Here is a 26,039-nt window from a genome sequence, read left to right as displayed (position 1 = left end):
TTCGCCACGCCATGACAATAGGCACGGCCAAAAGTGTCAGTTTTAAAAAACAAACAGTGTCAGATTTTAAATTAGTTTACAAAAAGTGTTAAAATTAAAAAAAAAATCACACTTGTCATAGTGGCTTGCAGAAGCTACATATGCTTGGGGAGAGAGAAAGTGATCCATGCTAAAAAAACAAGAAAGAGAGGAAGTAAAGATGAGGTACGATGAAAGGAAAAAGTTTCTTTGCAAACCACAAGTAGTAATAGTTTGCATTGTGTGAATAGTAGTATTAATATTTCCTAGTTTATGGGGATCACTTTATTTGTACTAGAACCATTATAAGTGTTAGCCTTGGTGGTGCGGCACGTTCCAAACCTGCAAAAGCTGAAAGCTCGACGACTGGCACCCGGTCAGGCCGTCCAGTCGTCTGGTCTCCGGGACAGGAAGATATAGGAGAGAGCCCTAGCGACGACACCACTAGTTGGCGAACGCTCACTCCACCTAAATTCAGCAAACAACTCTCCGATAGCCAGACTTTCCTTTTTAGGAAACAATAATTAACGCCTGCTTCCTTTTACGTATAGTTTGTGCTAGCGTCTATTTCTCCTTCAGTTTTGGCGCGCATGTTTCTTTCTCTTTTCGCACGCGAGCGCGCAAGTAGTTTCCATTTCGCACGGTTGGTCTGACGCGCTTGCACATTTTCTTTTTTTTTCTTTTTTTGAGAAGCGCGCGCATAAGTTAGAAAACTAAGTTACACAGCATAACTTTGAGGAATAACTTAACAGATGAAAACACAAGTTAAATACATAACTCTGAACAGTAAGTTAATCAAATAAGTTAAGTAGCATAGAAATAAAACCATAAGTTAGATACATAACTCTGTACAGTAACTTACATACACATAAAAACATAAGTTAGATACATAACTCTATAGAATAAGTTAATTAACTAAGCTAGGTAGCACACATGAAAACAAAAAACAGATAAATAACTCTGTTATTTAACATAGCACAAAAAACTATATAGAACAAATGTATAGAGCAAATTAAGAAGCACATTTGAATGAAGAATCTCATAAAAACCAGAAGAAACTATTTCAATAGCAATGAATGTAATAAGTTAGTAGAAAATCGTACCTGTTATACCTTGTTGATGTAGAATTTGAAAGCTTTATACCCTAACAAGTTTGAGAAGGAGCAAAGGTCATAGGTACAAAAAGCTAGACATAAAAGTTGAGTGAAAAAGGCAAAACATAATAAAAGTCTAATCACAATGGCTAATTAAGTACCCATTTGAGAACAAAAAGTTAGACATAAAATTTGCAAACAAAACTTTAGCATGTAATTTAATAAACCAAGTTCAATATACAAGTTAATAACTACAAGTTATATATAAATATAATAAACCATACAACTTATGTGCAGAAAGTTAGACAGTAAACAACTACAAGTTTTATACAAAAAGTTAGACATAAAAGTTATGTGCAAACAGTTAGACACAAAAGTTATGTGTAAAAAGTTAGACACAAATGTTATATGCAAAAAGTTAGACACAAAAGTTATGTGTATAAGTTATTCAATTGAATTTATGTACATAAGTTATTCTACACGACTTAAGTTACATAATACTCTCTCTGTCCATAAAAGAATACAATTATGAAAACGTGCTAGTCAAACTTACTCATCATTGACCAAGTTTATAGTAAATAGTATTATCATTTATGTCTCGAAATAAATTTATTATGAAAATATATTCTATAACTAATCTAATGATACTTATTTTGTCTCACGAGTGTTAGTATATTTTTTATATAATTTTAGTCAAAGTTGAAACTGTTTAACTTCTCAAAACGTGAGAATTACATTCTTTCGTGGATGGTGGGAGTATAACTTATGTACATAAGTTACACTACTTTATAAAAAAGTTATGCTTATGTACAAATTATATAAAAGTAATATATAATTTATATGTAGAATTCACTTGTAAGATGTGTTTATTTAAAATATGCACTATTGCAAGTAAGTTCAATGATACAGCCTATTGCTAATACATTATAGTGAAAATTGCATTAGTTAAATAATATCAGTCACTATCCAATTTTGTATTATCAGGCACTATTCATATGTTCAGTTTAGCCATCTCATATGATTATTTTTTGTTTTAGGAAAATGAGATTTTTAATTATTTATAGAGGGACAGTGATGATGGTACAAAGTATGGCACTACAAGCATGAATTGAAATAGTCAAGTAAATTTCTCATTGCATAGGATGGGGCAGAAATTGATTGGAAGGAACTTGTCATAATAAAAAATATGCAAAAATGTAAACTCAAACATCCATAAATAAAAGGTGGGAAATGGAAGTAAACTATTCAGTTCCTAATCAGTGTACATGAATGAATGAGTGATCACAAAAGAAAACTGGAGAAGTGTGTTCCAACAAAAAAAGATTACTAAGCATAGATATCAACATTAGACACTGTGAATGAACAATATAACCTTAATTTTCTGCTATCACTTTTCTCTTTGTAGATTAGCATATCCCATGCTTTCATGAAATATGATGGATTATAATATCTCTTTATACAAGATCCCACACCACCATTATCAAATATGCCAAGCAATAGAGACCAAAAAAATGTTTATTAAGGAAAGTTGTAGCACTTACTTATCAAGAACGTAATGCCATGGTGGATCTTGCATTCTTCATTGGAATCCATCATAAAACGAGGCAGATCAGTCTCTAGCAGGACTTTGCTCATTTTTAACCTAGGTATGCCAATAAAAACTTGTGTGTTATCACTAAATTCAGTAAAATTGCAACGTAATCTTGATATCAAGAACTCAAGATAAACATGGGAGACATTCAAATATCAAAATATCACTTACCAAAATATCAAAAGAAACCAACCAAAAAAAATAGCAATAATGACACGGTGTGCAAGTGTGTCCTGTGCTTTTGTTTTAGGCAAAGATCAATAATATATGCATCTAAATTCAGAGAAAGATTGATGCATAGAACTAAATTACCTGCTAGAACACATCAGCAATGTGCCAAAGTTAGATTTAGCTAAATGCGTAGAACTAAAACTATCCTAGTTATGAGTCCAAAACAGTGGCATTTTATTACACAGAGAGAATATGCAATCGAGCAACACGAGCAATGTAGGCTAACAAATGTCAGTGTCATCACAGACACCAGCTGCATGAATAAGCTAGAAGGAAAATGACTTCAGAAGAAACAAACCACACACCATACTAGACATTTATAGATTACATGAAAATCATAAAATCCTACAGTCACCAGTAGACAATGTTGTCTTAATCAAACTATCTGCCAACTTCGATAACATGAACACAAGTGAACAGGTTTTAAGCAAAGCTTAATTGTCCAGGGGCATGCCAAAAAAACATAACGAAGCAGTCTAACCTCTACTTGAACACACCGGAGGGACAACTAATCAGCAACAAGCATGAGCGGTAACTAAAACAGTAGCCACACAGCTCAAAACCTGCTGGACTCCAGAACCCCACGTACGGGACGCGGGACAGAAATGGCAAATCCTGGCGATGGTGGGGTCTTCATCCTGGATCTCGGCGATGGCGTGGAGCACCTCCTTTGATGTGCACGTTGTTGCTGAGGGATGACGGGGTGTTCCCGGAGATGCCGGTGACCGGCTGTCCGTAGGCTCCTCGCGCAGGGATTCCAGGAGCAAAGTCTCTCGAGTCTCGCAACGTGCGACGGGAGGAACACGAAAGGCTAAAAGGGGAAAGAAAAATAATGGGATAAGGTTGGTCAAGTGGATGACGTATGGCTCGCTCGATTCGGAACACACAAGCGACCGTGAAAATGGAATTGGGCCCTAGCGGCCTAGCCCCAGCAGCAGCAGGTCTTGCCCCTTCCACCACTCGTCTCGCTCTCGCTCTCGCTCTCGCCCGCGCCCGCGCCCGCACAAGCAAAGCACAGGAGCAAAACCCCAACCCCAATCCCCAAGCCAGTCCAAGGAAATTGGGATGGGATTCCACCTGCACTGGCTTGCTTCCGCTGCGGCGGCCTGCAGCAGAGGCAGCGCCAAAACCCTCGCGCTCGCGGCCGACAAGCATTAAGCTTGACCCACCATAAACCCAGACTTGCAAAATGCCATGTGTTGTGTTCTGACAAGCATTGGTTGATTTTCCTTGAAGGACCGGCGAATTGGTCGCGTGACATCGGCTCAGCTGAACCAACCGAAGCGTTGCCACCGACGAAAATGCCCGAGGATTACCACTTGGTTGGTAACATGAGGATGAAATTCATAGGATGAGCTCAGGATGGGTGGAAGCGGTTGCAGCTGTTTAATTCCCTACTAGGTTAACTCATTTCCACACACACATACATGGTTTTAGTTTGCTCTTTCTAACCCTCCCACATTATGCAAGGCAGGCGTTTACTAATGGGACTTTGTTTTGCCGAAATTTCCTTTTGATCCAGGTTTAGCTAGCAGTGCTGGACTCAAGCTGGTAACATGTTTTGGGTGGGATATGGCATGCTCTGCGCCGGTGACATGCTTTGGGGGTCTGGCTGCACGTTCGGTTGTCAGCTCCATTTTTGTCCATGGCATGCTGTTGGAACACTACTTGTGCTATTTAGCTGAATGATATGATCGATCCTGGCCCTTCTCTGATGGAACAGGTGTGACTTGGATCATGCTTGATTCTGGTGACTTTCAGCTGCAGTGTGATTCTATGATATATTATTGTCTTGGGCGACTGATTATATATTGTGCCTTGCATTTGGTGTTCCTTGTTTTTAGAGAGAGAGAGAGAAGAGGGGGGGGGGGGGGGGGGGGGGGGGGGGTAGGGGGTATTGGTTCCTTATTTCGTACTCCTTTCTATTTCCTGGTGTTACACTTGGACCATCTTTGATTTCTTAAATACTTCAGGTAAGTGATATCCATTTCTTGGTGTTACACTTGATGCGCAAATCTTAGTGACTCCGTAGGGAGTCCGGGAGTCCTGCATGATCCAATCCATAGTCATAGTAATTTTTTTTTATCATTCAGTCATAGTAATTAGTAAGTAGGGGTCAGCAACTGTCGATGCGGGACCCACAGGATACCCCGCAAGAGAGAGAGAAGATCTAGTCCAACTAGGATTCTCCCCATGTAATCTTAGTAGTATAGCTATTAAGTAATCCTACTAGAAAATCTCATTGTAAACGGACTAGGACTCTGGCCTCCTGACTATATAAAGGAGGGCAGGGCTCCTGAAACAGGACAACAATTGAACAACACAACACTTGACAATCAATCCAACGCAAAGGCTAACGCCGACTGGACGTAAGGTTATTACTCGATCTACGATCGAGGGCCTGAACCAGGATAAATCGACTGTGTCTTGCGTTAACCGTCGAGTTCGGCATACGCCGAAGCCCGAACATACTGCCCCGGGTACCCCCGTGGCAGGCTATCGGTGGTGAAACATCGACAGCTGGCGCGCCAGGTAGGGGCCTTCGGCGATTTTGCATCCGAGAACTCGATGGACCTCGACAACATAATCTTCCCGACGGGATCAACTTTCATCTTCGGCTCATGGATCTGCGAGGCGGACAACAACGGCAAGCTTCAGGGCCATCTCCTCAAAGATCCAGATCGTCATAAAGAATTTCATATTTCACCAACTACAACGGATCAGCTCACCAGAAGATTCGCACAACTCACAGTATCCGATTCAAATCAGATCTCACAGCCACTCATATCCGATTCGAATTCAAACATCAAGGCGAAGTTTTATCCGAGTGCTTTCAAAAAACCGAGTTCTTTTTTGGCAAGATTCCAGAGCACAACCCAAAACAACTCGGATTACCCTCAGAGTTCTTCCAAGAAGTCGAGTTCTTTTCCATTTGGGCTCGACAACATGGCAAAATCCTATCAGGGACAGTTCGAAAGATCTTTCAATCCAAGATGCGGGATACCACTGACAGGAGCTCAGGAGGGTCTCGTGCTAACAATAACACCCCAAGACTGCATCATCCACTGGCCAGGTTCTGTTCCTGAGGACAGCGGTACCCAACTAGTCAGCACGACGACAACAGCAATTCTACCCTACCAAGAAGGAGACTCGATCTACGACACCGAGGCATCCACTAAAGTTATTAACAACTCCAACAGCATGAAAACTAACGCCAATAACAGAACGGCTCATGCGCGAGAAGTGCTCATGGTTCGACGACCGCGGTCACCATTAAATCCCCCAGAAGTACCCGATGTCAGATCATCAGATGAATCAGAATCCAACATATCACCTTTTGCCCAAGGCTACGACAGAGAAACAGATAGTCAGAAATAAGCTAGAGAAAGAAAAAACAAGTTGAAGCAAGGGCGTCAACACCGTGCTAGGCAGCGCAGGGAAGCTTGGATCAGATACGAGTCAGAATTGGCAGAGTACGACAAAAGAAAATCGCAACGAGAAGTCGAGGGGAGACGCACGGCGAATACACCTTACGATAAGATTCGAGAAGCATTAGAAGAACTCGGAAAAACTTCACATCCCAGTGAGAAGTATGAACAGCTCCAGGACTTGCTCCGACCGACGATCCCGAAAATGCATGAAGAGAGAGCTCGATCAAGACTACCCGCCAGATCAACAACCTACAGGCAAGAAGATCAAAATCAAAGGAAATCCGCTTTCGAAAGACTTGGGCCGGGTGGAAGCCATGACGAAGGAAGTAGGAAGGAACATAATCAAGGCCACCGATTTGAACCACCAAAGAAGACTAGGAGTAGGGTACCTACCCAAACAATCTCACAAGATTATTCCCGTCAGAACGACAGTTGGCCAGAAGAAGGTGCCGAATCCGAATTCAAAGAAACCAAGACGCACGACAGATTCCCCTGTTTCGCGAACAGGCTTGCATTGGTACGATTACCTCACAAATTCAAACCATCTAACCACTCCAAGTATGATGGCAAAACTGAACCAAGGCAATGGCTCAGAATATATTCACAATCAATTGAACTAGCCGGAGGAGACGACGATATCAAAACCCTGTTCTTTCCCATGGCACTGGAAGCCATGCCTCTCCAATGGTTCGACAAACTGAACCCAGGATCTATCAGAAATTGGGAGGATTTGCAAAGAGCTTTTTGTGAGAATTTTGCAGGAATCATTACACATCCAATCACCCATGCAGAATTGAAAGGACTCAAGCAAAAGGGAGGTGAAAGTCTCAGAAATTACTATCGACGATTCGGCGAACTACGAGCTCAAGTGCATGACATAACCGAACGAGAAGTAATTGAAGCTTTCTCTCACGGAATCATGGCTAGGTGGCAATTTCAAGACTTCTGCAAAGAAAATCCGAGAAACAATGAAGAATTCAGACGAACAGTAGAAAAGATGATTACTGCAGAAGAAAAAACACGAGAAAGGTTCCCGGATAGAAACAACCAGGACAACTCGGACAAACAAAATCATCGAAATAGCAGACATCAAGAAAGAAAACGTAGGCCAGACAATACTGTGGCAATGGCCGACAAATCAAAGAAGTTCAACAAACCCAGAAGATATGATGACATTGAAAACATGCGTTGCCCATTGCACCCTAGTGGGAGGCACACCATCGGAAATTGCTATACTTTCAAAGATCGATACACAAGAAAAGATAGTAAGAAAGACACCAAAGAGGACAATCAGAAAAGAGAAGAAGACAACCACGAGGACAAAGGATTCCAAAAACCTAGGGGAACGGTAGCAGTGATTTTCTCAGGGGCTCTGGATTGCAGAAGCAAACATCAAGAAAAACTAGCACTGCGGACCATTATGACAGCAGAACCGGCTACACCAAGATACCTCAATTGGTCACAATATCCTATCCAATTCACCAGAGAAGACCAATGGACTAGCGTGGGGAACGCAGGCCATTACCCATTGGTTCTGGATCCGACTATAGCTGGCATGACCGTCACCAAAGTACTAATCGATGGAGGAGCTGGGCTTAACATCATCTTTTCAGAAACTCTAAGGAAAATGGGACTACAACTCGCCGGGATGATTACACCAACAAGCACACCTTTTTATGGAATAGTACCTGGCAAAGCAGCCATGCCACTTGGACAAATTACTTTACCTGTTACCTTTGGAACTCCTTCAAACTACCGAACAGAGTTTATCAAATTTGAAGTCGCCGACTTCGATTCATCATATCATGCAATCCTAGGACGTCCAGCACTGGCCAAATTCATGGCAATACCACATTATCCGTACTAACTGCTTAAGATGCCAGGAACCCACGGTATCCTTTCTCTTCGAAGCGATTTAAAGCGCGCTTTTGACTGCGACGTTCAGGCAATCCAAATTGCGGCTAAAGCACAAGCCGACAATGGAAGAAAAGAAATAGCCGCAATCGCTGCAGAAACAAGCCAAGAAGAATTAGAAATACCGGCTAAAAAACCCAGTATCATCGCACCACCAAAAGAAGCCGACGTCAAGCAAATCGACTTAGGCACAGGCGACACCTCCAAGACAGCAACTATCAGTGCTCACCTCTCGGCAAAATAGGAACTCGTGCTCACCAACTTTCTTCGGGACAACAAAGATATCTTCGCCTGGAAGCCAGCCGACATGCCAGGAGTCCTAAGGGAGTTGGCTGAGCACAGAATTGATGTTAACGAAGGCTCCAAACCTATAAAACAACGGTTACGACGATTCTCACCCGACAAGAAGGCAGCAATTAAAAAGGAAATAACAAAACTGATGGCAGCCGGATTCATCAAGGAAATCCTTCATCCAGATTGGCTAGCCAACCCGGTCCTTGTACAGAAGAAAAACATGGACGAGTGGCGTATGTGCATCGATTACACAGATCTCAACAAACATTGCCCAAAAGATCCGTTCGGGCTACCACGCATTGACCAGATAGTTGACTCAACAGCAGGATCTGCGTTATTATCTTTTCTCGATTGCTATTTAGGGTATCACTAGATCGCACTAAAAGAAGAAGACCAGAGCAAGACATCTTTCATCACCCCGTTTGGTGCCTACTGCTACAAGACCATGTCATTTGGACTAAAGAACACCGGCGCCACGTACCAAAGAGCTATCCAGACTTGCCTTGGGAATCAAATAAGTAAAAATGTGGAAGCATACGTGGATGATGTGGTGGTGAAAACAAAGAACCCAGACACTCTGATTGAAGATTTAAAGCAAACCTTCGAAAACTTGAAGAAATGGAGATGGAAATTGAACCCAAATAAATGTGTATTTGGAGTTCCCTCAGGACAACTACTCGGATTTTTGGTTAGTCAGCGCGGGATCAAAGCCAGCACCAAGCAAATTCGAGCTATAACAGAAATGGGCCCACCTAGGAGTGTCAAAGATGTGCAGAAACTAACAGGATGCATGGCGGCCCTCAACCATTTCATATCAAGACTCGGCGAAAAGGGGTTACCTTTCTTTAAACTACTAAAGAAGACAGACAAGTTCGAGTGGACAATAGAAGCCGACGAAGCTTTCAAAAAACTTAAAGAATACCTCACTTCATCGCCCATCCTGACACCTCCAAAGAAAGATGAAGATATGATGCTATATATCGTGGCAACTCCCACCGTAATTAGTACAGCAATAGTCATAGAAAGAGAAGAACAAGGGCGCGTGTATAAAGTGCAACGTCCAGTATACTACATCAGCGAAGTACTGTCAGAATCCAAAATCCGGTACCCACACGTACAAAAACTACTCTACGCTCTACTCATTACCTCACGGAAGCTTCGCCACTATTTTGAAAGCCACAAGATTACCGTAGTGACAGATTTTCCACTCGGAGACATCCTACACAATAAAGACACCACAGGGCGCATATCCAAATGGGCAGTTGAAATTGGAGCTCTTGATATCAATTTCACCCCACGGAAAGCAATCAAATCTCAAGCCCTCGCCGATTTTGTGGCCGAATGGACAGAGATTCAACAGCCCTTATCAGACACAATCCTCGACCACTGGAAAATGTACTTTGACGGATCCCTCAAACTAGGCGGGGCCGGTGCAGGCGTTCTCCTCATTTCTCCAGAAGGAAAACAACTCAAGTACGTCCTTCAGATATTATGGCAAGCTACAAATAACGAAGCAGAATACGAAGCCCTCATCCACGGGCTACGAGTCGCGATTACCCTCAGAATAAAAAGATTACTCGTATACGGCGATTCAGCAGTGGTCATCAATCAAGTCAACAAAGATTGGGACTGCACCAAAGAAAACATGGGTGCTTATTGTGCTGAAATACGGAAACTTGAAAAACACTTCCAAGGATTAGAAATTTTACACGTCCTACGCGATTCTAACATTGCAGCAGATGTCCTTGCCAAGCTCGGATCAGACAGAGCAAAGGTTTCACCCGGCGTATTCATAGAAGAGCTATCAGTTCCCTCTATCAAACAACCCGGTGAAACAACAAATGAAATTCAGGCTAAAAGCGTTCAGATCTTGACAATCAACACTTCATGGACCCAAGATTTCATTGAATATATCAAAGAAAATAAACTGCCAGCAGATAAAGCAGAGGCCACACAAGTTGTTTGCAGAAGCAAAAACTACGTTTTAGTAGGGAATAAACTCTACAGAAGAGCAGCATCATCAGGAGTACTACTAAAATGTGTCTCATTTGAAGAAGGCAAAGAAATCCTAAATGAGATACACTCAGGTTGCTGTGGAAATCATGCCGCCTCAAGGACACTGGTTGGCAAAGCATTTCGCGCCAGATTCTACTGGCCAACCGCTTTAAAAGACGCCGAAGAGCTTGTCAGAAAATGCAAAGGTTGCCAAATGTTTGCAAGACAAGCCCATATACCAGCTCACAATCTTATCTGCATCCCACCCGCTTGGCCTTTTTCCTGCTGGGGGCTAGATCAAGTAGGACCCTTGAAAAAAGCAAAAGGCGGTTTCGAGTACATCTTTGTAGCAATCGACAAATTCACCAAGTGGATTGAATACAAACCGCTCGCAAAGTATAGCGCAACCAAAGCAGTCGAGTTCATCCAAGACATTATGCACCGCTTCGGCATGCCCAATCGAATCATCACAGATCTAGGCTCCCCCTTCACGGCTACGGAATTCAAGAGCTGGGCATAAGACTGTGGTTTCAGTATAGACTATGCGTCCGTTGCACATCCAGAAGCCAACGGACAAGTAGAAAGGGCTAACGGACTCATACTAGCCGGGTTAAAACCAAGGTTATACGAAGAACTAGTGGACTATGGGTCCAAATGGATTGAAGAATTACCGAAAGTAGTATGGAGGCTACGAACTCAGATAAGCAGAGCAACAGGCCACTCACCCTTCTTCCTAGTTTATGGGTCAGAAGCCGTACTACCCGCCGACTTGATCTGGACTTCCCCAAAAATAGAACAATATGATGAAGGAGAAGCAGAACACACAAGAAGATTAGAACTCGACAGCTCAGAAGAAGTCAGAATAAACGCTACCCTCCAATCAGCCAGATACCTACAAGGTTTAAGACGGCACTACAACAAGAGTACCCAACCGCGATCACTACAAGTTGGAGACTTAGTACTAAGAAGGATACAAAAGACTGATGGACGACAAAAGCTGCTCAGTCCATGGGAAGGCCCGTTCATTGTCACAAAAGTCACCGGACCAGGCACATACAAGTTGATGACCGAAGATGAAAAAGAAGTCAGCAATACATGGCACATCAGCCAGCTAAGAAGATTCTACGCGTAAAACAACTCAAGAAAAAACAGATATGCAAGACATAAGGGACCTACAATCAACGAAAGACAATACTCTTCAACAACATATGTATTAGTTTATACTCATGATCAATAAAGATCATATTCATCCACAGCATGTCTTGTCACGAACTCCAATGAGTTGTTTTCACAAAAAAGCAAAATGGCTGAAAACATGCCTGAGCATTCCGGCCGAGAGCAAAATAGCTGAAAAGATGCCTGAGCCCACCGATGAGGGTAGCTAAAAGCTAACACCCGAAACAAAAAGCAAAATGGCTGAAAACATGCCTGAGCATTCCGGCCGAGAGCAAAATAGCTGAAAAGATGCTTGAGCCCGCCGATGAGGGTAGCTAAAAGCTAACACCCGAAACAAAAAGCAAAATGGCTGAAAACATGCCTGAGCATTCCGGCCGAGAGCAAAATAGCTGAAAAGATGCTTGAGCCCGCCGATGAGGGTAGCTAAAAGCTAACACCCGAAACAAAAAGCAAAATGGCTGAAAACATGCCTGAGCATTCCGGCCGAGAGCAAAATAGCTGAAAAGATGCTTGAGCCCGCCGATGAGGGTAGCTAAAAGCTAACACCCGAAACAAAAAGCAAAATGGCTGAAAACATGCCTGAGCATTCCGACCGAGAGCAAAATAGCTAAAAAACGCTTGAGCCCGCTGATGAGGGTAGCTAAAAGCTAACACCCGAAATAAAAAGCAAAATGGCTGAAAACATGCCTGAGCATTCCGGCCGAGAGCAAAATAGCTAAAAAACGCTTGAGCCCGCCGATGAGGGTAGCTAAAAAGCTAACACCCGAAACAAAAAGCAAAATGGCTGAAAACATGCCTGAGCATTACGGCCGAGAGCAAAATAGCTGAAAAACGCTTGAGCCCGCCGATGAGGGTAGCTAAAAAGCTAACACCCGAAACAAAAAGCAAAATGGCTGAAAACATGCCTGAGCATCCCGGCCAAGAGCAAAATAGCTGAAGAAACGCTTCAACTCGCCAACGAGGGTAGCTAAAAGCTAACAAAAAGCAAATTGGCTGAGTCGACCGAAATTTAACTTCAAAAGATCCTCCAGCACTTCGTTCCGAAAAGCAAGAGGCTCGGGGGCTACATCCAGATAGGAATACTTTTTCCTCACAAAAGCACAAGCGCCACTCAAGAAAGCACTTGGACAACGAAGTTTGTCGAGGCAACTTTCTATACCGAGTCGTTTTACACAGCGCAGGCGAAAGGTTGTTAACACAAAAGATCTACATCTAACAAGTCATAGCATGGACAAAGCACTCGACGAATCACAAAGGAAAGAAGAAAATAAAAGTACTCGACAAATCGAGGGGCCTCGTCAGGATAACGCATAGAGTTTGTCTTACGAAGCAGAGACGGGAACAAGACAAGGTACTCAGCAAGTCAAGTAACTTCAACCACACCCATGCAAAGAATACATCAACAAAGATAAAGAATCTTCATTTAAAAAGAAGTGTAATATCACAAGAGGACGCTCAACCAAGTCAGGCGTTGTCGTTAGAAAGGGAAATATCAATATTTAGACTATCTACAACCCTACTGGCTAGATCTTCAACCTCGGGTTCCATCCTTTCAATGGCGTCAAGATATTCTTGGCTTTCAGCTTCTTCCGCTATTTTGGAGAGAGGCGCTTCTGGAGCAAGGACCCGGACCTGGGCCAGCACATTCTTGGTACATACTTGGGTGCACCTCTTCGCGAACTCTTGGAAACGAGTCGGAATCCGGGGAATGAACTGCGCCCAAGATTGCCCGTCATCCACTGGAGTCCGAAGGACATCGGCAACCGAGCGAAAAGATTTCCACAAGGCATTCCAATTCTCGGTAGCCATCGCCAGCTTTCCGAACAAGCCTTCAATGGTTTTTTGGGCCTGCACAAGATCTCTGTCAGCTCCACGCCTAATCAGCCTAGCAAGGGCGAGTTCTTCCTCAGCATGAGTGTTTACCTCCACAGCTCTATTATGACTAGAATGGACAAGGGCCTTCATTTCATCAATACTCTCCGAGAGCTTTTGTTTCTCAACTCGGAGAGCTAGACAGAACACCAAAGAACAAGTCAGCGGAAAAAGAAGTCAAAATACAAGAAGAAACAGGCAGAACCCGCGGCACCTTTGCATTCATTCTTCGCAGACTCCACCGCAGCATCTCTCTGTTTCTCCGTCTCCACTACCCGGGCGCGAAGGGCTTTCTCCTCCTTTTGGTGCAATTGATGCTCCATCTCCAACTCAACCCGGAGAAGGTCAAGATCGGCTTTCAGAGCATCCACCTCCGAAGACAACTTCCTCTCATTTTCAGATGAGAAAAAGAAGCCAGAATGATCACGAGAAAAAGACTGGGCAGAAAGAGGCAAAGAGAAGCAAGGCGTAAGGATAGAAGAAAAACAAGTATGCAAAAGAGAAGTGGCAGTAAAACTTACCTGGAGCTTTTCACCAAAAGAAGTCGCGAGGGTCGATAAGCTCCCCCAGGCTGCGGTCAGCTCCGATAACCGATGAGTGGCATCGAACTGTTGCACCACGTCATCAGACAGGGAGGGGCCGCCGGAGGCAAAAGAAGGGGAAAGAGAAGCCGGCTGGGGCGAAGCAGGAGCGACCAGAGCAACCTCCAGGGAAGCCGGAGCCAAACCCCCAGAAGAACCCGGCGCGACGGCCACAGTTACCTCTGGAGTGACCAAGTCAGCGACTCCACCAGGTAGCTCTAAAGCCCCCGCCGCGACTTCATCAACAGAATGTTGTGAGTCTCGAGGCTCAGAACTCGTTGGCACAGCGGGAGGCAGAGAAGAAGTCGATGAAGAAATTAGAGAAGACGAAGCACTGAAAAGTGATAAAAGGAAGCACCAATAAGAACCAGAGGAAGGAAGATAAAAGCCAAAAAGATGAAGCAAGAATCTACTCACCCGACTACTTTTTTCTTTGCGAAGCCAAGAGAAGGCCTCGCAGGGGGAACCACGACGGCGAAGACGTCCCCGCCACCCAGCGACGGGAGCGGGACAGCCGACAGCGGAGCCACGGAAGAAGCCGGAGCTGGAGCCGTGGAAGAACTCCGCACCGGAGGAGCAGTACAGCTCGGGGCAGAGGCAACCAAAGAACTCGACCCTGGAGCTTCGGAAGAAGTCGGCGCGAGAGCCTCGGAAGAACTCACACCCGACCTCCGATTACTTCAAAAAAGTTCAAGACTAAAATTAAAAACAAAGAGGAAAAATTCAATGCGACAAGAATATGAAAAACAACTCACCGCCGCATGATGAGGGGAACTTCATCATCCTCTTCTTCCTCAGCCAGCAAAACCAGAGCACCTGCTGAAAAAGAGATGAAAAGTACTCGGTTCAAGAGAGAGACATGAAAATAAAAGAACAAAGAGTACTAAATGTGCTCACCTAAGAGCATGCTAGCAACAACTAGAGTACCTGAGGGAGTACTTGGTTTGTGAGGCTTCTTGGAGACAGGCAAGCCAGATGAGGACCCGTCCATTCGCCCCCTCTTTGGGACACTGCGAGGACCGCGAGGGACTAGACGAGGAACATACTCTTCATATACATCATCAAATCTGAAAGAAACCCCAGGAAGGGCTGTAAAAGTTTGAGACTTACTAATTGCAGAAGTACCGGCTAAACGATCCCCAGTCTCCACCACAGCAGGGAGAACATCAAGGGGGATCGGATCAACAAAGTTCCGCCCAAGCTCCTGCGAAAATAGACAAAACACCAAGACAAGAAAAAGCTAAGCAAGAACGGACGCAGCAAGAGTACATAAAAAACTCAAATAAAAAGAAAAAAAAAGAAGATAGACAACTCACAGCTGGGGGCGGGTTGTTGGCCGAGTACTCAGGGACGGCAGGAGGAATGACGCTCACTCCTTTCAGCATCTTCTGGAGACGCTCGAGTACCTCCTCACCGGTCAGCTCAAGAGCTGGGACCATGCGTGAAGGATCCTCGGCCCTAGAATACTCAAAGCCGAGATGTTCCCGCTCTTTCAAGGGCTGAACCCGGCGACGAAGAAAACTTGAGACGATACCAAAGCCGGTCAATCCCTGCTGTTTCAGCGTGCTAATCCTATCAAGGAGTGGCTGGATCGTTTGAATCTCAGCAGGAGACTCAAGCTTCTTATCCCACCGGTCATTCGCCACAGGACCGGATCCGGAGTGAACAACAAGAGAAGGGATCAAATTGGCAGCATAAAACCACTCGGCGCGCCAATCCTTGACAGAATCGACCAGGTCATAATCAAAAAACTTGATTTTGAGACCCTGGCGAAACTGAATCCCACAACCGCCGAGGGCACTGGTTTCCTCGCGGCGGGGTTGAGGTTTCAGGCGAAAGAAAAAACGAAAAAGAGATAGAGAAGGAGGGATCCCAAGGTAGGCTTCGCAAAGGTGAACAAAAACATAAAGATGGAGAACGGCATTGGGGGTTAGATGGTTCAAACTAACCCCGAAATACCCAAGAAACTGATGAAGGAAGACGGAAGCAGGAAGACAAAGACCAGCGCGGACAAAAGAAACAAAAAGGACAATCTCACTAGGACCCGGGGCCGGAACCCGATGCTCGCCCGGAACTCTCCATTCAGCGATGACTTTGCTTTGGATCAAGCCATCACTAACGAGCTCGCGCAGCTGGTCTTCGCTGGTTGTTGGAGCCGGCCAAACCTTCTGAGCTGCCTCATGGCCACGAACTCCTGGTTTTCAATCAAAGGCAGCGATGACTCCTCGTCCACGAAGGTCGCCTGAGATTTGCTTGCAGTCTTCTTCTTTCCCATGAACTGATGGAAGCAACAAAGGCGCTAAGGAGGATGAAGCTAGAATGATGGTGCTCGGGCGATAACGACAATGACGGCGGCAGTTTTCTGAGAACTAGGGTTTAAAGGCAAGAGCTGGGTGACAAGGGAAAGGAAGATAAAAGGTCTTTAAATAGATTTCTCAGTGATACAAACGGCCCATAAGGCCCGTTAAAGCACAGCGTGGGAACGCAACGGTCCATTTACCGACGCAGCTAAAACGACGGAGGGCACGAATCCACACAACGGTACAAACCAACGGGCAGATTTCAGACTTATCCGCGCAGCATCACAACAGGGTTATCAGATAGCCACAAGAACAACTCGTTGAACCAAGAAGAAAAAAAGGGCTACCTCACGAGGAACAAAAGAACCCGGTTATGTAAGAAAGAACTCGGTAGACTCATGAACGACAGGGATCACAACAGAAAAGTCATAGACAACTCAGAAGACAAGATTCGTTACATTACAAGTTACTTCAAAAATAGAAGATTACAAATCATACAAGACCCAACGAACTCGGCACCACGAAAAGCAAAGTAGCAAAGAGAAACACGGACATGACTAGGCTCTGGAACGACTACGTGTCCCAAATTGCTACTCGGAAGGACAGACCGCCGTCAGCTACACTGTTTTCTTCAAAGGACGAACGCAGTGCATCCAAGGCGGAAATCGGCAGCACGGCAGGGCAACATGGAGCAGAGAAGGCCGGCGGGCATCTGTCTACCCAGGACCGATGTAATGCTGGATATGGTGTTGATCTGCACCGGACGGTCTCAAGACAGGCGACGAGGATCAACCCAGAACTGCCGGATGAAGGAACAAAGCCCACATCACAAGACTTCCTCCAACTACCACCACGTACATCCTGGCACAATGCTGTCGCAGGATTAGCCTACCTCTAATCCCTATCACAAGACTTCCTCCAGCTACGGCAAGACACACAGAAACTACAAAACATGCCCGGGGGCTGCTCTACTTCACAAACTACCATGTTCATGACCACCAAGGCTTCAACAGAATATCCAATGAATAAAAACAAGCACTCTGAGACAGTATTTATAGACCAAAGGATCGGCGCACATGGACTAGGAGTACCAACGAAATAAGCCTAACAAAGGACACAGTGAAAAGACAGGACACAATAATGGACGACTCAGGCGAGAAGAGGCAGTACTCAAAAACGGGCATATTCGGAAGAATATACCAGCACAGTACAACCCGTGAACAAAAGGCATTTACACTCAACCACCACCATACAACTGCACTACAAGAAGCTCAAGACTACAACGACGACAACACATCAAGACTCTCCATCCGACTTCTTTTCTAAAAAAGAAGAACACGGAGAAAGCAGGGTACATAGCCACAGAATTTTTCAAAGACAAGAATCAAGACCCTCCAACTTTTTGTTCCAAATAGCAAGAGACTCGGGGGCTACACTCAGTGAGTGCACTTTTTCTTCAAAAAAGCGCACGTCACCAAAAGACTTCCTCAACGCAGATCACTTCAAGACACTACGACAAAAAGAACCCGGAACGAGCCATATTCGAATTCTTTTTCATAAAACTTCAACAAACAATCAGAGCAACTTCAAGACAAGATCCTCCAGCTCCTTGTTCCAAATAGCGAGAGGCTCGGGGGCTACAACTAGGTGGATGTACTTTTTCTTCAAAAAGCACTCACCACTCGAAGATCCCAAGAAGCGCTACAAGGTTTCGCTCCAGAAAGCACTCGGATGACATTTTGTTCCTACTCAACAAAACTTGAAGAAGCAAAGCGAGACTTTCAGAGCTCAACCATGAAGTGCTCGGGGGCTTGTCGATGCGGGACCCACAGGATACCCCGCAAGAGAGAGAGAAGATCTAGTCCAACTAGGATTCTCCCCATGTAATCTTAGTAGTATAGCTATTAAGTAATCCTACTAGGAAATCTCATTGTAAACGGACTAGGACTCTGGCCTCCTGACTATATAAAGGAGGGCAGGGCTCCTGAGACAGGACAACAATTGAACAACACAACACTTGACAATCAATCCAACGCAAAGGCTAACGTCGACTGGACGTAAGGTTATTACTCGATCTACGATCGAGGGCCTGAACCAGGATAAATCGACTGTCTTGCGTTAACCGTCGAGTTCGGCATACGCCGAAGCCCGAACATACTGCCCCGGGTACCCCCGTGGCAGGCTATCGGTGGTGAAACATCGACAGCAACACTAGCAGCTTAAGATAATTGCATCCAGATATGAGATATCGTAATCTGCCTGTGGTTTGGCATCTCAGCATCTCAAAATGACCAGTTTCCAGCGTGCCTGTTGTTTTGGCCTCAAATTTTATGGGATTTTTTATATGAGATTACTCGTTCTATCAGCTTGTAACAAAGCCAGTAGGAGCAGAGATGCACGCAGTTTTGTCCTTGAACCGGCAATTAGATTTAGTTTTGCAGGTTACCTACATACAAAATATATTTATGGATTTGTGAAACCCACTTGCATCCTGAGTAGGAGCTAAGGACTTCTAGCGTGTATGTAGCACTACAAAAATACATGCATGAAACCTATTTGTGGATTTGTGGATAAACCTACTTGCATCCCTGAGTAGGAGCTAAGGACTTCTAGCGTGTATATATAGCGCTACAAAAATACATGCAAGAGTACATGATAAAGCATATTAAAAACTCCATATGTTTTCTTTACAAGTCGTGTTTTCATTTCACCAACGCCAGCAATTACTCTATTAAAACTAGTACTTTATTTATATGAAAGAAAATTATAACTATAGGCAGTTATGAATAAGGCTTTAATAATAATAAGGTGCAAACCAACCAACCTGTGTAAACTTAAAACTACCAATCAAGACCACTAGATGTTGATCCAATGGATGGGGTGAGAGGGCTTAAGCGCAAAAAAGGGTCGGCGAGTGGGGGGTTTAAGCGCAAAAAAATCTCATCTCTCACCCCATCTATTGGATCAGCATCTAGTGGTTCTGATCGATAGTTTCCAAGTTTACACAGATTGGTTGGTTTGCACCTGATACGTTGCCATAATTAAAAGGGCAAACCCAGTGCCGGAGTGGGAAAGGGATAAACCGAGCAGCCTTTCCCCCGCAAAATCTGCGAAAAGGCTGCTTCGAACCCACGACCTGGTGACTCAGTAAAACAGCTCTCACCACTGCACCAGGCCTGCCCTTCTTTAATAATAATAATTACGCTCCACAAATAATAATTACACTCCACAAATATGTATTACTCCAATTTTAAGTATATTATTATAGTAGAACAAATAAATTACTTTATTTTGAACTAATAATTAAGATTTCCAAACGCCATTTGTTTTGATCGATGGGAGTAATAACAAAGTAGTATGATCAAATGCTTGTCCTAAAGAAAAAAAAATAAGCCTTGTAATTTTTCTCTTCCAACAACCATAATTTGAGTAGCAACCTCTTGCACTGAACGAGGGCGGCCAAATCAGGTTTATGTACAATACCGTGTCCGAACTTCAGCACTCCACAACGAAATCTGATAACAGCAGACCACACACATCATCTCTCATATATGGATCACCTCTTAAACCTCTTATATATATGTTTGATACAAAATGCATATCTTGGTAAGGCTCAAGGCTTTACAGTTGACGAGGGGGCTCTTTGACAGATGCGTTCTAAGTTAACCCTAGTTTTGTCGGAATGTCACTATATATTTCGTATCTTCGCTACAAGGAACGAACAAAACTTCAGTTCCACATATTCAGTGCCCATTAACTGTTGACTGCTGGAAATTCTCTCTCTGGTATAGTGCCTTCCACCGCTCAAGCTCTTCCCTGCAGATGGATAACAGCCCAAACATTAGCATCAGACTTTTTTTTTATTGTAAGGTACTAGGAAGCACAAGGGTACGGTTCTCCTATGTCAGTCAATCAGTTAACTCGCACTTGTTCAGTTACAGTCAAATGCTGAAATGCTTCTACAATCAGGCTCTTAGGGAAACTGTGGTGTTTGGTAGTATTTAGTGCTAGAAACTTTTGGACCCAGAAAACAGAATCCTAGTTTTTCAGTTTTCTGTGCGAGGTATCTGGGTGCCTAAACAGTTTGCTCCTCTCAAATTCAAATTTAGATTTGCAAATTTCAAGGTTTTCTAAGAATTTTGGTGTAATTAATGATAAGAGAGGAGGTCTACAGGGAATCTGAGCCCTGAAGAATGGGTGCTGGAAAACCAAAACATGATCACCTCCAGTTTTTCATCCAGTTAGTTTCAAGTTTTCAAAACCCTGGTTGTGTTACCGTACATGTGAAAGTCAACTACTCTTGGTTATATATCTCATTAACAAACCAAATATGACATGTCAACATAGAAAACAAGAAGCAGATTATTAAATAAGACAACTAAAGTAATAAACCAAAAACATAAACAGGGGAAAGGGATCACCTTAAGCACCATCCTATTGAATCATAATGAAGAAGGCCAAGGACCTTACGCCTCCCATCATTTCTACGGGCAGCACCACGTTTGACTACTGGAAGTTGTTTAATCCCTTTAACTTCCATAAGAACCTTGGCAGTGCTCAGGTCTGTATCTGGAAAGCAGGTCACCAGTCCTCTTTCATTGCCATGGAACTGAAAACCTCGAGTGAGGCATGATGACACAAGAGAAGAATTTGCCTGCGAAGTTGCCAAGTAAATGTTTGTAGTGCTAACATAATGAGTAAATAACAGGAAGGACTAAAATTGCAGCTACAATATGAGCAGTTTACATACATCCAAGGTCGATGAATTTGCCTGGGTACTATCAGAGTTTTCACTTGGCACAAATCCTTTACGACGAAGGTCACCTAATGTTACAATTCCCTCGAGAAAATCTTCATTATCTACAACAACAACACAGCTTTGCTGCTTCTCTTGCATAAGCCTTGTTGTCTCCTCGATGGTGAATGTAGGTGTGACCTTCAAATAATGCTTTGTCATTGCTTGCGATACCTGGAAAAGTGATGTCAGGTAGTTGCAAAATAACTTGAGCATCACATTTCACAAATGTATTAATCATTTAACTTTGTACAAACAAAAAACGAGAATAACTTCAATTATCAACCTTCAAGTCATCAAGAAGCATCTCCTCATTGTTACTACCATAGTGGTAGGGATCAACATCTAGAATTGCGAGTTCCACATCGTCTCCATCTTGTCGCCTCCAATCTGTCTCATTCCTATCTGTGGGAGGTAACAGTGACGAATAGCCATGACGAGGTGATGTTGCCTCAAATGTATCTTTGCTACCAGATTGATTTACAACAGATGGGACCCATATTGCTAAACCAACAGCTCCCTGTTAATCAGCACAAAATAATGAATATATTGAATTATAGGGCAGTAAAAAATTGCAAACCCAATGTACAGTACCATTAGAGGAAGTAGAATTCTGTAATCCTTAGTCAATTCAAAGAGCAGCAGCACAGACGTCAGTGGAACAGAACACACTGAAGCCAGCGTAGCAGCCATTCCCACCTAATCGTATGGAAAGTTAGCACACTCTTGGAGTTATCAAGCGTTAAACTGAGTGACAATAGATAAGAAACTTACCAGTGCATAAGCTTGAGGATGTGCGACAGCAGTGTTACCTGGAATCACAGTGTTTATTAATTCTGCTGCTGAGCCTCCAAAAACAGCACCGACAGCAGCGCCAATCATCAAACTTGGAGCATAAAGACCACCAACAAGACCAGAACCTTTGCAAAGTGCCGTTGCTACAACTTTCGCAGCAGCTAATTGAGCCAAGAGCCAGATTCCAGGGGCTGAAGCACTTTTACCCGTATGTAGAATCTCATCAACATTGGTGAAACCCCAATACAATATTCCAGGATACCTTAGAGCTATTAAACCAGCTCCAAGACCACCTAGAGCAGGACATACTACAGCAGGAAGGCCAAACTTCTTCCTTATCAAGTCAAAAGTCTTAATGAACCAAACAACCAACTGCCTGAATGCCACGCTCACAACACCACAAAGCATGCCCAGAATAAGGTAGAGTGGCAGCTCTGGAGAATATAATCTTAGTCAGTTTTATGTTGAAACAAAGTAACATTAACAGTAAAAAAGTTGGAGAAATACAGCTCATGTTAGACCACAAAGTATTGCAATGTACCAAATTCTAAATGGCAATAAAAAAAGTGCTAGCTCATGAAAACACTAACAAAACAGAGTTGTAAATACTTCTACATGGAATCACACGTGCTGCATCATGGTGGTAAATAGAACAGCAACAAAACCATGAACCTGCCACATTTGATTATTAAAAGACTACAGAAGGGCAATACAACTATCTGTTTTTGCTCCTGGGAAAGCAATTAACACCAAACTGAAAAAGCAAAAAGAACACATGTTCTAGCTCTTACCATAAGCCTAGAGGATGATTAAGGAGTCAGATAAAGTTCGACTGGGCACTAGAGCCTAAAGTAGGAAATAAAAGCTTTATTTGAGTTCCCAGGTTTCAAAAAGAGGCTGCTGGAGGAAAATATAGAAGTTGGAGAGATAAGATGGCATGGTAATGAAGAATAGCTATAAATGATTTACAATCAGAAGTTTGCAACAAAGTTAATTACAGATATTCACTCACATTAATGTTTCTCGAAAAAGCAAAAGCGCAAAAAATGTACGGGCTGCGTATCATACAATAACAGACTGGTATCACATAAGGACAGACTGAAATTATCTCAAAAATATAGATGGAAATTAGAGCCAAAAATAAGGTGAGAACACATGCTTCCCTATATCTTGAAGGTAACTAAGAAACATCTACCTTAGTAACACCAAAAATGATCAGAATAAGGTAAAATACCAGCAGCAGATTTTAGTTCATACGTCGGGACAATAAATGCTGCCTTTTCCCCTAACAAAACATTGGAAACAGTTGATGATATAACTGATGCCAATATAATCATAGCAGTAGTAAATGGTGGAGAATTTTCTGCTCGAAGTGGCCTTAATACTGTTTCGATAGCAAAAAAGCATCCAGCAACTGCAGCATTGAAACCTAAAGGAACATAGTAACACAAGTTAGGGGAGGATATAGGGCAAGAAACTCAGTAGCATGACGGTTATAATAAAGAATTTAAGAAAAAGATTTATTATTCCTAAAAATATTCCATGTTTCCACTTCCTAACCAAAAGTGCAATTTTTGAGATAAAAATGGCCAATATCTTAGCAAGCCGAAACAAAACTGGAAGCACATCCCATTCATTTTTAATCCATCGAGTCCATATCACGAATGGAATAGATAATTAATTAAAATACCTGAAGCAATTCCAGCAGCTGATCCAGCAGCAACAAGAGCAATTCTCCGTTCCCTATTGTTCTCCATCATTTCAGCACACCCATTTGCACACGATTTACCAATATCAACACTGGGTCCTTCTGGCCCCAGTGAACACCCTGTCCCTAAAGTAATTGCGGCTTGGATGGCTTTGATTGTGGGAAAAATCGCAGACATGAAATCAATACCCTCCCTTTGATATGATAACGATTGCTTTATCTGCTCAAAAATCTCCAATAATCCATGCATCATACCCACAACTACTCCACCAGTCACTGGAATTAACAATATCCTATGCCAAGTATCAGCAAGCCTCTGCAGACGAAGCCAAGCAGCACCCTCAGTGGGAGTGCCTGCCCATGCCCATTCATGTATGACATGTACCTGAAAAAGCCAGGCAGGCACTTCTGATTCAGTAACAGACATTTGGGAAGGTTGAAATAAGAACTTTGTGTAAATAAAAAAATGCACATCCAAACACAATTGAATAGCCCTCATACGATGACTATATGTTCTTCCAAAGTAAGATATTCTCCTTTTGATTTGAATAGCTGGCTTAAGTACACAGCACAACTGACGTGCAATGGATTTAGATCTAACCCTGTATTGGAAATTGATTGCCGATTGCCAGTGGTTCAAGATCACAGTAAGAGAGCAAACAGGTGAGTAAAATCACCTTGATTGTATAGAACAATAAATCCACACCAAATGGTATGGAATCACCAAGATATTACTCCAAAGAACAGTGACTCACAAAATTGAGAATCGTGTTAATTAATTCACTGGTAGCACTAATAACTAGTAAAACAACAAATTGAGCCATCTCTAAATTCTGTGTCTGTGAGTGCCTTTTTTTTGCGCATTCTGAGGAAAATAAAATAGTCATCCACCTAATAAATTGATTGAGCCATCTCTAAATTCTGTGTCTGTGTCTTTTTTTTTTGCGCATTTTGAGGAAAGTAAAATAGTCATCCACCTAATAAATTGACTATTACCAAACGCTATCTGATCAATTCACAGCATAAAACAGAAAACAGGAAACCAAGCCGTTCACAAAAACCACCACCAAGAAGACACCAGGCAGTCAGTAGAGCTAAAATTCAACATAATACACTGCCTGCAAACCCTTAGCATCGAACAGCAGAGTCGAAATCGAAATACTGTGAAACATGCTACCATCCCCACGCCATGAAATTACACATTTAGGAGGCACAAAAAAAATACATTGATGTCTCTTAACATATAGCATCCTAAACAGCAAATCACGATCGTAACGGGTAATAAACTAATTAACACTAGCATACCGGTAGAAAATAAAAAAGATGCTACAGATTATTCCGTAAGAAACAACGCGATTCCCCACGAGGAGAGATCTCGGCACTCACCCCGCGATTGAACGCGGCGACGCAGATGCCGGTGGCGAGCCCGAGGAGGCAGCCGACGAGCAGCATCGCCCACTCGGGAGGCGCGCCGTCGCCGAGCTCGTCGCTGTCCTCCTCGCCCCTCCTCCGCGACGCCCCTGCCTCCCCGCCGCCGTGCCCCGCAGCGGCGGCCGCGACCGCGCCCTCGCCGCCGCGGCTCCGGTTGGAGAGCCTGCGGTCCAGGTTGCGCAGCAGGTCCCGCACCCGGCTCCGGCGCGGGGTCGCGGCGGGCGAGTCCGGGTCCGACGAGGACGGCAGCGCCGCCGCGCCCGTGCGCAGCGGCTCGAGGTCGCTCCCCGCCATGGCGACAGCAGCGGCGGGAGGAGGAGGCCCGGGCTTAACGGGATCCCATGAGAGTGCGTACGGCCTCTCCCGGGCCCCGAGATCTCGCCGCCAGATCTGGGGCTCGTTTTCCCGCGCCGGATCTCGTCGGCGGTTGGCGATGGGCGACGCGGGGCGGGGAGGGGCGGAGGCGGAGGAGGGAGGGGAAGCGGACGAGGAAAGCAAAGCTGGGTGGGTGTGGGTGTGGCCGTGTGGGTCGGGCTGGGTGCGCGCGTGTTTTGCAAATAGCCCCCCGTGCGAGCTCGTATTCGCAAGCATACGCCCTCCTCGGCTGATCGTCGTCGGGTGGGTTGGGTTGGGCCGACAACGACAGGCATAGGCCCATTGATCACCAGAGTTGGTTTGGTAGGCCTCCACTCCACTACAGCCCACGCGGAACTGGGAGTGCATCTGTCACTCACCACGGGAATTTTTTATTATTTTTAACACTTTGTGTACACTAATTTTAAATCTAACACTGTTTAATTTTTTTTTTCAAAA

At 43.9% G+C, this 26,039-nt stretch overlaps 1 protein-coding gene across 1 annotated transcript; it reads right to left on the bottom strand.

Moving 5' to 3' along the window:
• Positions 1–19,888: 19,888 nt before the first annotated feature.
• LOC136500517 (chloride channel protein CLC-f-like) lies at positions 19,889–25,745 on the bottom strand. The gene is made up of 9 exons (XM_066495886.1): positions 25,182–25,745; positions 23,778–24,180; positions 23,322–23,516; positions 22,067–22,521; positions 21,887–21,991; positions 21,579–21,812; positions 21,248–21,466; positions 20,919–21,151; positions 19,889–20,313 (listed from the first exon to the last, which is right to left on the bottom strand). The coding sequence occupies exons 1-9, from the start codon at positions 25,518–25,520 to the stop codon at positions 20,241–20,243; spliced, it is 2,256 nt and encodes a 751-aa protein (XP_066351983.1). The 5' UTR covers positions 25,521–25,745; the 3' UTR covers positions 19,889–20,240.
• Between the last annotated feature and the right edge of the window lie 294 nt (positions 25,746–26,039).

This window comes from Miscanthus floridulus, chromosome 13, assembly GCF_019320115.1.
Source record: "Miscanthus floridulus cultivar M001 chromosome 13, ASM1932011v1, whole genome shotgun sequence".
NCBI classification, from domain to species: domain Eukaryota; kingdom Viridiplantae; phylum Streptophyta; class Magnoliopsida; order Poales; family Poaceae; genus Miscanthus; species Miscanthus floridulus.
The sequence above is the reverse complement of the archived record's forward strand: the minus strand, read 5'-3'. Positions and strand labels throughout refer to the sequence as shown.

Coding starts and splice junctions, on each gene's coding strand:
- LOC136500517 (XM_066495886.1), bottom strand. CDS start 25,520: ATGGCGGGGAGCGACCTCGAGCCGCTGCGCACGGGCGCGGCGGCGCTG. Junction 22,522..23,321: donor TGAACTAAAATCTGCTGCTG/GTATTTTACCTT, acceptor TATATTCTCCAG/AGCTGCCACTCTACCTTATT. Junction 21,152..21,247: donor CAAATTCATCGACCTTGGAT/GTATGTAAACTG, acceptor GCAACTTCGCAG/GCAAATTCTTCTCTTGTGTC.